We start from the raw sequence: 12602 nt of genomic DNA, 5'->3' as shown, positions 1-12602 counted from the left end.
GGTGGCACAGTGGATAGAGTACCGGCCCTGGATTCAAGAGGACCTGAGTTCAAATCCAGCCTCAGACACTTGACACTTACTAGCTATGTGACCCTGGGCAAGTCACTTAACCCCAATTGCCTCACCAAAAAAAAAAAAAGAGAGAGAGAGAGAGTCCCCAAAACCAGATCTTCCTCCCAAACTGAAAAAAGAAAAGACTGGATCAGTGTCTCCCTATCTCACCACATAAAATAATGTGTGTAAGATACAAAATCAGACATATCTCAACCATACAGAGGGAGCCAATTAATTCCAAGTAGAATATATAGTAATTTAATCTCTCAGCCTCCATTGAAATCTCTCCAGCAGAGATTTGAAAAATGTCCTCCCATCCCCGGCCTCCTCTTCTCTGGGGCTGTCCCTCTTCAAGGACATTTCTCCTAAGAATCCTGGGTGTTGGTTTCTGCCCCCGGGCTGGTGAGATTTGCCAAGTATGAAGTGTAACCACTTAGGCCTAGAAGACCCAGAGAGGCCAAGGTCAGAGTAGGAAGATGCTGAAAAGGCTTGTGGGCCATAGGGGTGCCTTTGCAAACTATATTGGGAATAAGGAAAGTCAAGGTAGGAGCTTGTTGCCATCTGGGGCACTTGAAGAACAAATCTCACACCCAGATCCTCCAAATCAGGCATAGGAGTGGGTATGGCCAGTAGTTGTGCTTCATGTGGGTACTTCATCCCCTCATGGGGACAGCCGCTGGGGATCCAGGAGGCACAAAGTAAACAGACAGGATAATAAGATGAATTGTATCCACTAGAACTGTGAGGGGAGAATTTCCTCATCTTTCGGAGGAGAATTTGTTTATAGACATCATTTTTTATTTTCTCCTGAGGGATGGAACTGATAATGTCCTGAACTATTACATCAGGGATGATCCCTCCCTCCACAGTGTATGGCTTGATGTAATTTAAACAGTAAGATTTTCTGTTTAGCACTGACTGGGTCTGGTTTCGGAGTCTTGATTGTACGTGATCTTGGGGGTCAAAGTTTTGTCCAACTTCGGCCTGGGGACCACAATCTCTTAGACATTTGGTCTGTAGGCCAGGACCTGAGGGGAGCACAGACCTGTATTTAGTGAAGCTTAGTAGAGCTGTTTCTTGATTATATGGTTGTGTTGGTGTTGTGCCCTGAGCTTGTGTAGAGTCTAATCTAGTCTCAGTCAGGTTTGCTGAGCTGGGTAGAAGAGAAACCTGGGGGTCAAGACTGGGTGGGTATGTGACCTTTTGGTCTGGACTCATTAACCATTTTGCCGAGTACTCGGGATCTGATGGAGCTATGTTCTGAGGGTCAGGACCTGAGAAAGCTCCTGATGAGCTGGATGGAGGGATGGTCTGGTAGTCAGAGCCAGGCAGAGTTGGATCCTGGAGGTGTATCAGCAATGGAGGTGATGTCCTGAATCCCAGGTCCATTAGAATCGTGGCCTGCTCCTCTGTTTCCTGTGAAATGGTCTCCCATTCATGAGCCAGGGGTTGAAGTGAGTCTGGGGAATTGAGAGCGACCATATTCTCATCCCAGTAGTCAGAGCTACGTGGAGGTGTGGCCTGGTGTTCAGGACCACATTGAGCTGTGTATTGGGATTTCAGGTTCTTGCGGGGTATAGCTGCCTCCTGATCCTGGCCCATTACAATTGTGGCCTGCCGGTCTATTGTCAGTGACATTGTTTCCCTGGGCTTTTGTTCCATTTGAACCCAGGTTGGAGCAATGGGATCTATTGTGTCCTTGGCCCGATCACCAAGGCTACTTGGAGCAGTAGCCCTGTAGTCAGGACTAGGCAGAAGTTTGTCTTGGAGGTCTAAGCGCATTGCAGGACTGAGCATGATATCCATTTCTGAAAGGATTACATCCTGGTGGTCGACTTCCTTCAGCGATGTCTCCCACTCATCCTGTTCTTTCTGAATTGAGACATGAGCTCCAGGCAGATCAGGGCTGGGAGGATGTGTGGCCTGGTGGTCAGTTCCAGGTAGAGGTGGTGTTACCTGGTGATCATAGCCAATCATATGGGTGGCCTGTTGATCTGTTCCCAGTGGCTTTGTTTCTCGGAGACCTTGTTCTGATGTCATTAAGGTATCAGTGATGGGTCCTGATGTAATCACATTTGGGACAGGGCTGGGTAGAACTGAGCCACAGTTTCCTTTTCCTTGGCCGAGCGAAGCTTTACCCTGGGGGTCAGAGCCCAGTGGTAGTGCTGTTGCCTCCAAACTGTAGCCTAGGAGAGTGGTGATCTCACATTCCCTTCCTGATAGCATTCCTTCCTTGTTTTCCGGTTCTATTTTATATGAGACCCCGATGCCAGGATCTGCTATATCTCCAGTCTGAAATTTAGGGTTAACAGAGGATATAGCTTCATGGTCAGTACCTGAGAGAATTGTTTCTGGGTTCTCTGTGCCCAGAGTCAGAGTTATTTTTTTGTGATCTTGGCCAGTGGGATTTGCGATCTGTTGATCTGTTCCAGGTTGGATCATTTGTTCTTCAGGTTGAACTAGATCCTGGTCACTAGGGTCTTGTACATCCTCAGTTTGATGGTCTGGCCCAAGATGAGACATGTCCTGGTGATCAGGCCCACAGGTAGTTGTTTCTTGGTTATCTCTGCTCAAGGGAGGAAGTGTTGTCCCATGGTCCTTACCCGTGGGATCCTTGGATTGCTGCTCTATTGCTGGCTGTACTGTTTCACTGTGTTCTAGTCTTAGTTTCCACGAATCCTGGTCATTAGGGTCTGGAATATCCTCAGTCTGGTGGTCAAGGCTAGGTAGCGACACGGTGCAGTGGTCAGGGCCAGGGAAAGTTGTTTCCTTGTCATCAGTGCTCAGAGAAAGTGTTGCCCCTTGGCCACCATCAGTGGCATCTGGGGTCAGCTGGTCTGTTCCCTCTGGCATTATTTCACACTGTTTGATTTCTTGGTGAAGGGAGACTTGGGCCTTGGGCGACCCCAGGACATCCTCAGGCTGATGAGTAGAGCTGGCTACAAGCGTGGCTTGGTATTTGGAGATGTGTAGAGTTGAGTCTTGGGTGTCTACGCCCAGTGAAGATACTAAAGTGAGATCCTGGTCTGTTAGAGCTGGGACCTGGCTTTCTATTTTTGGTGGCATTGGTTCCCTGTGTTCTCGTGCAACAGGACCTGGTGTAGCCACAGTCGGATGTAGCTCAGGTCTGGGAGGAGCCTTGGCCTCTATGTCCTGATGGTTGGGATCTGGTGGAGTTGTTTTCTGATCTTCTACACCTAGGGGATTTGCAGTTGTCCCTTGATTTTGGCCCGTTAGAATAGTAAACTGGTGGTCTACTCCTTGTTGCCTTGTTTCATGGTGTTTTGGTTCTGGTTGAAGCGAACGCTGGACATTTGGGTCAGGTATAGCTTCAGTCTGAAATTCAGGTTGGAGTGGTGGTATGGTCAAACGGTCAACTCTAGGTGGAACTGTTGCCTTGTTATCTGTGCTCTGGGCAGGACAGCTCGCCCCATAGCCCCATACAGAGGGATTCGTGTTCTGGTGGTCTATTCCTTCTGTCACTGTTCCCCATAGTTCTAGATTTGGTTGATATGTCAGCTGAGCATTAGGGTTTGTAACTTTCCCAATCTGGTAGTCAGAGTTGAGTAAAGTGGTGGCTTGGGGTATGGTGCCAGGTTGATTGATGTCTTGCTTATAAGACACTATTGAAGGTACTGTACCAAGATCCTGACCAGTGCCTGTTATAGTTGTGGCCTGGGGCTGTGTTCTTGGTGTCATGGTTTTTGAGGTATAAGCAACAGAGCCTGGCATGTCCTCAGCCTGATGGTTAGGACTGGGAGGAGGTGTGGCCTGGTAGTGAGGGACAAAAAGAATTGTTTTCTGGCCATCCATGCCCAGGAAAGGAGGAATGGCCCAGTGACCCTGACCTGTGGGATTGGTGGCCTGGGCATCTGTTCTCAGTGTCATTGTTTTCCTGTGTTCTTGTTCCACTTGACGTGAGCCCTGGGCAATAGGATGTGAAGGGTCCTCTGGACAGGGAGGAGGTATCACCTGGTGGTCAGGCACAAGCAGAGTTTTGCCTGGGATGTGTAAGCCGATCGGAGGTTGTCTTGCCCCTTGATCCTGGCTTGTTCTCACCGGCATTGTTTCCCAGGACTTTTTTTCCATTTGAAGAAATCCATGGGCCATAGGGCCTGTTGCATCCCCAGCCTGCTGTAGCTGACCAGGACCGGATGCAGTTGTAGCCCTGGTTTTCTGATTCGTGTGTGCTAAAGGCACCCCCAGCGATCTGGGGAGGTGGTCATTGCAATAAAGCAGTGATACTGTTTTCCAAGGGCAAAGAAGTTTGGGATGCGATGATGAAGGTCTTTTGGACTGGGCCCAATTGTCTAGACTTGATGTTTTCAAAGTTGTATCTCTGGCAGACCAGTGGTTTGGACCAGCAGAAATAGAGCCAGCTGAATGCAGCATCGGCTCTAGTTTTAGAAATCCCAAAAGAGCATTTGTGGCCCTGATCCGACGCCTGGGCTTTGGCAAAGTCTGCTGACCAGGGTTCACAGGGACTGTTGTGACCCTGACCGAGTGGTTAGGGCCTGTTTGGGGTACAGCTATGAACATGGTTCTGTGGAACTCACATGGCGGAGCCTCAGCAAATGATGGAAATGGGGCCTGCTGTTTGAGATGGCTCAGATCCTCAGCCAGTTGGCCACCACCTCGTGGAGCCTTTGGAAAGTGGTTGAGGCCAGAAGCTTCTGAGAGGCAGTTAGGATCCAATGGAATCACGGGTTGATGGATGGGGCGAAGCGGAGGGCATTGTTTACTGAACGTCAAAGTCACAGCGGATTTGGTGGATGACTTGGCAGGCCCATTTATGGGCAAAACTGAGGCGACCACGTGGTGCTTGGAAATTGAGGGTGCCTTATTTGCCATACTCTGGTGATGAAGATGGGGCAGTGACATCGCAACTGTTCTAGGAGGAGGGCGGGGTGGCTGGACCGTTATAACTGGATGTCTGAAATGTGGTGAAGGCATTGGTTCAGTCCTGGGGCGGGGGCAGGGCATTGGTTGGATGGTTCTTTCCTGATGTCTGAATGACATCTGCCTAGCCTTCAGATAGGGATCTTGCTCCCAAAGTGGTGAAACCCGATGTGGTGGACATGGTAGCCACACCACTTTGGCCTGGTAACAGAGGCCTGTGTGAGGAGCTTGGGCCAGTTCTGTAGATAAATAAGAGATATGAGTTATCTCCACAAGCATCTCAAAGTTAGTATAGGTCATAAGTACATGTCACACAGAGTATATAGGAAATGCAACCATGAAGGATTAATAACGGGGGCCCCAGGGACTGGATCCAAACCTTGTCCATACCTAGCAGTTGGGACAGCATCTTAAAGCTTTCCAAACACTTTCATATGCATCATTTCATTAATTCCACACAGGAAGCCCTGATTAGGCAAGGGGGATATCATTCAAACCATGTAACAGATGTGATAAGAGATCCCATCTAGAGAAAAAGACTGACTTACTGTTTGTAACAAATTGAGAAAGTGATGGAAAGCTATTGTACTGTAAGAGACAGTGAGAGGGATCAGTTCAGAGAAACCTGGGGAGACTTGTATGCAATGATGCAGAATGGAAGGAGGAGAACTAGAAGAATAATTGGTACCATCAGGACAACATTGTAAAGGTAGACAACTTTGATAGATAGAAGAACTGGGACCACAGCCATGACCAACCATGATTTCACAGGACTGATGATGACCTGTGCTACCCACCCTCCTGACAGAGAGGTGAGGATATGGGGTAGAGAGGGAGACATGTTTTTTAAACCTAGACAATATGGGGGTTTGTTTTGCTTGACTGCATATTCATTACAAGGGATTTTCTTTTCTTTTTTCTTTTAGCCTGGAGGAAGAGGAAGAAGGTTTGAAGGAGAATAAATAAATGCTTATTAATTGAAAAATAAAATGAAAGTTAAAAAATTATGACCTATAATGTCATACTAGATGGAGAACTTTAGAGTCAGGAAGTTCATTGTTGTTTAGTTGTATCCAACTCTTCATACCCCACTGGGGATTTTCTTGGCACATATACTAGAATGGTTTGCCATTTCCTTCTCCAGCTCATTTTACATATGAGGAAACTGAGGCAGACAGAGGTTAAGTGACTAGCCCAGGGTCACACAGCTAATAAGTGTGTGAATCCAGATCTGAACTCAGGTCTTTTTCCTTTCTTTTCTTTTCTTTTCTTTTCTTTTCTTTTCTTTTCTTTTCTTTTTTTTTTGGTGAGGCAATTGGGGTTAAGCGACTTGCCCAGGGTCACACAGCTAATAAGTCTGTAAAGAGTCTGAGGCCGGATTTGAACTCAGGTCCTCCTGAATCCAGGGCCGGTGCTCTATCCACTGAGCCACCCCACTGCCCATAGGAAGACCTAGCTTTAATTTTGCCTGCCACTTACTGGCACTATGACTCTTCAGGACCTCAGAAAGTTCTCTCAAGCCCTAAATTACAGAGTAGTTTGCTAATTTGCATTGGTAGGAGTTGTTTGCCCAAGAGAGCTCCCCACAACCACGAAATCATGGTACCGTGGAAAGATTTGGAGTCAGAAAACCTGAGTTGGAATCCCAGATCTGCTATTTGTTTGACCTTGGGAAGCCAATCACAAAGCATTCATTAAGGGGTTACTATGGGCAGTGTACTGTGCTCAATTTTAGGGACCCAAAGTTAAAGGTCTTTCCTCAAGGATGTTATATTATAATGGGGGAGACAATGTGTATACATGTGAATATATACATAAAATACATAAAGACATAAAAAGACATAAAATATAAAATTAATATAAGGTGGTAATGGAAGGGAAGTCAGTAAAGATGCCATATAGAAGGTGTTTGACAGGTAAGGTGTTTGGAGCCAGGAACTGGCTCCAAGAGGCTGGAGTGGGGAGGGTGTATATTCCAGGCATGAGCAACAGAAGTGCAAAGGTACAGACATGAGAAATAAGACTGTCTCCTAAGTGCAGAATAGACTACAAGCTAAGTGATTCGGTGGATATAACACTGTATCTGGAGTCAGGAAGACCTGAGTTCAAATCCAGCCTCAGACACTAGATGTCTGACCCTGAGCAAGTGACTTAAACACTGTTTCTCTTAATTTCTTCATCTGCAAAATGGGGATAACAATAGTCTCTACCTCTCAGGGTTGTTGTGAAGATCAAATGAGATAATATAAATGGTAATTATTAATATGGGCAGATACATGGTACTCTGAATAAGAGTGCCAGTCCTAGAATGAGAAAGACCTGAGTTCAAATATGGCCTCAGTCACTTACTAGCTGTGTGACCCTGGGCAAGGAAACTCATTTTCCTCATTTGTCAAATGAACTGGAGAAGGAAATGGCAAACCACTCCAGTATCTTTGCCAAGAAAACCCCAAAAGGGTCATAAAGAATCAAACACAATAAAGAACAACAACAAAAGTTTATCTAAGGAAAGGATAACATGGTTAAACCTTCACTTTGGGAAAATCACTTTCCCAGCTAAGTGGATGGATTGGACTCTTAACCATCACAGGGAGGTTTCACAGAGCAGTGGGACAAGTCATTTGGCTTCTCTGGCCTTCATTTTCGTCATCTGTAGAGTAAGAGGATTTCCAGACTAGGTGATTTCTAAGAACCCTTCCTAATCTCTCTTATGAAATCACAGTTCTTAGATGAACTGAGGCAAAACGAAGTGAGAAAAACCAGGAGATGATTGTGCACAGTAAGAGCAATGTTGTAATGATGATCAACTTGAAAGACTTGGCTACTTTGATCAGTACAGTGATCCAAGACAATTCCAAAAGACTCATGATGACAAAATGCTATCCATCTCGAGAGAGAGAAAAAGAATAAACTCTGAGTATAGAAGTGTAATTTCCTCATTCTTTCTTTTTCTTGCTATTTTTGTGATATGACTAATATGGAAATATGTTTTACATGATTTCACATATCATATTGCTTGCCTTCTCGTTGGGTGGGGAAGGGGTGGAAGGGGAGAGAGAATTTGAAACTCAATAAATTTTTTAAAGAATGTTAAAAAAACAATCACAGGGTTGAGGTTTCTAAAGATGCCTATTCCCTACTCCATTCCACCTATCTTATAAAATCACAGCTCCATTACAAAAACCAAAACCCTTGTTTTGTTTTTTTCCTTGCTTAACAACCCTCTTGAGTTCAGGAATGAAAGTATTATTTTTCCCATTTTTGTTGATTAGCATAAACTGGGTCCTAAGAGTCTAGGGAACTTGCCCAAAGTAAATTATGGACAGACAGGGATCAAAGATGGGGTCAAAAGGAAAGATGGGGGAAGGGGGAAGAGGAGAGGAGGAGAGGTGATTTGAATGAGAATGAAAACTCTCACCTTTAGGAAATATCCTTTGTTTTCTCCCCATTCTGCTACAGAAGGATTTCCTTGGGGTGGGGGGGACAACAAAACAAATGAAAACAAAAAACAACAACAACAAAGATATTAGCAAATAAGCATCTAGAAATTCTGATTTGTTATGCTTTCAACCAAAATCCACAGACCACAGGTGACTAAGTTGCTCTCCCTGTTACCTCCAGGATAAAATATAAAGGCCTCCATTTGGCCTTTAAAGCTCTTCACAATCTTCCCAACCTTCTAACCTTTTACTCTCTTCTGTGTCTTTAACATCTATCTATACTGACCTCTCTGCATTCCCTCAACATCCTACTGCATCTCCTGCTTCCATCCCTTCTCCTGAGCTGTCCCCCATGTTTGGAATACTCTGTCCGCTCACCCCCACTGTTAGCTACATGGTTACCTTAGGACTAGAGATTCAACCCAGTTGGGAAAAATATACAAAATGAATCACTGCTCTCTAGGGCCACGAACATACTCACTACTAGTAGTATCTTTCAGAAAGGGTAGGACACTGGAATGGCCTAATTCCAAGTACCTTCTGGAGCTGGGAGCTTCCCTTATTGGTGGGACTGTGATAGATTAAGTCCCTAGTAGATACAAATCAATGTGGAAAATAAGTTTTTATCAGAAAAAAATAGACCCTCCTGAGAAGACCATATGGTCCTGGGCTGTCAAAGATTGGAGGCACTTCTTCCAACACCTGGAGAATAAGACTCAGTCTTATGACCTAACTTACTAATGGAGACCTGAGGCCTCTCTGACATCACAAAGCAGCACCAATGTGTCCATTGTCCACCCAGAGCTATTTCATAGAAGAAGGAATCTTAAAAGATCTCCCCTTTCTTATGATAAGTAGTTTATGTCCCAAACACCAATAGATATTAGGGAATTCAACCTGGCAAATAACTCTTGTAAAATGAAACATGGATCTTTATTATTAATAATAATCACTATTATTAATAATAATCACTATTATTATTCTTACATGCTTTAAACACCATAAATCTAGGGGCTTAGAATGAGTAAAGGGAGAAGTACTTGAGAAATCCAATAGTTCCAAAAACACGGAAATTAAACATGTATCCCCAAAGGTAAATTTATCTTTAAGATTTCTTGTTAGTAATCTCTTAATCAACATTTATAAAATATGGGAGATAACCTTACTCTGAATTAAAATGGAGAAACTAGGCACTAAGGCCATTTTTTGAGAGTTTGTGGGGAGGGGAAAGGGCAAAGAAAAACTTGAACAGAGGGCATGGCCAAAGCCATTTTGGAATGTCACAAGTAGAACTTGGCTCTCTGATCCAGAACTCTAGTCTTCTCTCAACCCTCTGAGCTTCGAGCCTAAGAGTTCATGTTGTCAAACCTCATCTCACTACAGAGATCAATTCAGAAACTACTTTTGACCCAGCAATCCCCACTACTGGGCATTATATCCCAAGAAGGTAAAAACTAGAAATAAAAGTCATCAATATATTTCCAAAATAGTCATTGTCACACTTTTGGTGGCCGCAAAGAACCAGAAAAAAACTGAATACCCATCAATTGGGGAATGGATGAACAGACTTGTGGCATATTAATGTAATTTTTTTGTTTGTTTGGAATGATGATGAGGTATCCAGGTGGTGCGGTGGAAAAAGTGCTAGGTCTAGAGTCAGGAAGGTCTGAGTTCAAATCCATTCTCAGACACTAGCTATGATACCCTGGGCAAGTCACTTAATTTCTGTTTGCCTCAGCTTCCTCAACTGAAAAATGGGGATAATAATAACATCTAGCTCCCTTGTTGGGCACAGTATCTGGTACATAGAAGTTGCTTAATAAATGTTTCCTTCCTTCCTTCCTTCCTTCCTTCCTTCCTTCCTTCCTTCCTTCCTTCCTTCCTTCCTTCCTTCTTTCCTATGATTTCATCATCACAGGGAGCTCTGAGGATACTCCCTTCATCAATACAGATGGATGAGTCCTCTGCAATTTAAAGGTCTTAGAGAGTTGCTTTGGGCACTGAGAAAATAAATTATTTGCCTGGGGTCATCTGACCAGTATGTGTCAGAGGTGAGACACATACTTCCAGACTTCCAGACTGGTTCCATGAATATGTCATGAATATAGTGGAATATTATTGTGCAATAAGAAATGGAGAATATGAAGAATTTAGACAAATACGGGATGACCAATAGAACCAGAAAGACAAAGACCCAAAGATTATAATAGAAACAGGATGGCCCAGAGAAAGGCAAGCAAAGCTTAGAAGGGCATGAACACCTAGGTTCGAATTCTGACTCAGACACAATGTCATGTCCTTTTTGCCTCCCTAAGTCGCAGTTACCTTATCTGTAAAATAGAGATATTAAATACAGAAATGACTGTGGTATAAAAATAAAAGGTGCAAATAAAACTTATATTAAAATAATCACAGGTTCCCTTGGTCTAGGTTTCCCTGGGAGCCAGAAGGAACCTGAAAGCTAAGCCTGGGTCAATTCCAATCCTACTCACTCTTCTTTTTTTCTTTTTCTTTTTCTTTTTTGTGGGGCAATTGGGGTTAAGTGACTTGCCCAGGGTCACACAGCTAGTAAGCATTAAGTGTCTGAGGCCGGATTTGAACTCAGGTACTCCTGACTCCAGGGCCGGTGCTCTATCCACTGCACCACCTAGCTGCCCCCCAATCCTACTCACTCTTAAGGGCAGACAAGTCTTCTCCCATCCTTGACCCAATAGCCTACCTTTCACATTTGTCCCTACGAAAAATACTCTGCCCTTAAAACCCCCTTCAAAACCACACCCCACAGGATCTTACCAGTAAGAATGGCTAGAAGAGCAGGGAACAAGTATTTCAAAAGCTTGGAAGGTCAGTCTCAGCCAGGCCAATTCTGTTCATGGTTCTCAGAGGCTACAAGCTTCCCTAAGAGGGGAGGCCTAAGGAACTCAATCCCTAATAGAAATTAATTAGAAAATAATCAAATAAAGTCAATTTGGAAAAAAAAAACACTCTTTCTCTTATGAGAAGATTGTGTCCTGGAATGAAGAGAAAACTAGATTTGCATCTTCAGACACCTAGAAAGAGACTGAGTCTTTGGTCCTTCAGTCCAGGTTCTTCAGGCCGCCCAAGAGGAATCTGACATCATAAAGCACCAGCTACCTTTGTCCACCTGAAGTCAGAGCTTCCCCACATCTCTAGACCAATCATTGGAAAGTAGCTGTGCTCAGAGATAAATGATATCAACTTATTGAGTGGTGCTGGTTCATGGATCATAAAAGCAACCCTGACTTGATGATATATTAAACACTGAATTTTCTGTTTTCTCTCAACAGTTAGATTCCCCCCCACACCCCTTTTACCCTATAATTTATTTCATTTATTTTTATTTATTTTTGATTGTTTGTTTGTTTATTTATTTATTTTGTGGGGCAGTGAAGGTTAAGTGACTTGCCCAGGGTCACACATCTAGTGTCAAGTGTCTGAGGTTGGTTTTGAACTCAGATACTCCTGACACCTGAGCTGGCACTCTATCCTCTGTAACACCTAATTGCCCAAACGGTGGTCAGGACTTAAACCTAGAAAACCGAGTCTCTGAGCAGTTGGGTGGCTTGCCCAAGGATACATGTCTATTTAATGACAGAAACAATATTAGAATTCTGGTCCTTTGGCTTTTATCAGAATGCTCTCTATCTATCATCTTGATTCTGGTTCTCAAGAGTAACATGCACAAACACACACACACATACACATTGTACAGAAGGAAAGACTTTCTAACAATTAGAATTATACAAAAGTGGAATAGACTCCCTCAAGAAGTAGTGGCTTCTCCCTCTTTGGAGATTTTTTTTATAAAAGTATTTTATTATTTTCCAGTTACATGTAGAGATAGTTTTCAACATTTGTTTTTATAAGATTTCTAGTTTCAAATTTTTCTCCCTCCCTCCCCACCTTCTCCCCTCCTCAAGATAGCAAGCAATCTGATATAGGTTATATATGTACAATCACATTAAACAAATTTCTGCATTAGTCATGCTGTGAAAGAAGAATAAGAGCAAAAAGGAAAAACCTCAAAAAAGAAAAAAAATACAAATAGTATGGTTCAATCTGCATCTGGATTCGATGGTTCTTTTTTTCTGGATTTGGGGAGCATTTTCCATCATGAGTCCTTTGGAACTATCTTGGACCATTGTATTGCTGAGAAGAGTCAAGTCTATCACAGTTGATCAACACACA

The 12602-nt window shown here is 43.7% G+C and overlaps 1 protein-coding gene across 1 annotated transcript; it reads right to left on the bottom strand.

Moving 5' to 3' along the window:
- Positions 1-296: 296 nt before the first annotated feature.
- Positions 297-8556, bottom strand: LOC122749668 (casein kinase 2 subunit alpha' interacting protein). The gene is made up of 2 exons (XM_043996135.1): positions 8372-8556; positions 297-5192 (listed from the first exon to the last, which is right to left on the bottom strand). Exons 1-2 carry the CDS (start codon positions 8400-8402, stop codon positions 313-315), a joined length of 4911 nt encoding a protein of 1636 aa, XP_043852070.1. The 5' UTR covers positions 8403-8556; the 3' UTR covers positions 297-312.
- Between the last annotated feature and the right edge of the window lie 4046 nt (positions 8557-12602).

This window comes from Dromiciops gliroides, chromosome 3 (assembly GCF_019393635.1).
Source record: "Dromiciops gliroides isolate mDroGli1 chromosome 3, mDroGli1.pri, whole genome shotgun sequence".
In the NCBI taxonomy this organism is placed as follows: Eukaryota; Metazoa; Chordata; class Mammalia; order Microbiotheria; family Microbiotheriidae; genus Dromiciops; species Dromiciops gliroides.
This window is presented reverse-complemented; position numbering and strand designations above follow the sequence as displayed.

Coding starts and splice junctions, on each gene's coding strand:
- LOC122749668 (XM_043996135.1), bottom strand. CDS start 8,402: ATGGGGAGAAAACAAAGGATATTTCCTAAAG. Junction 5,193..8,371: donor ACAAAGGATATTTCCTAAAG/GTGAGAGTTTTC, acceptor ATTTATCTACAG/AACTGGCCCAAGCTCCTCAC.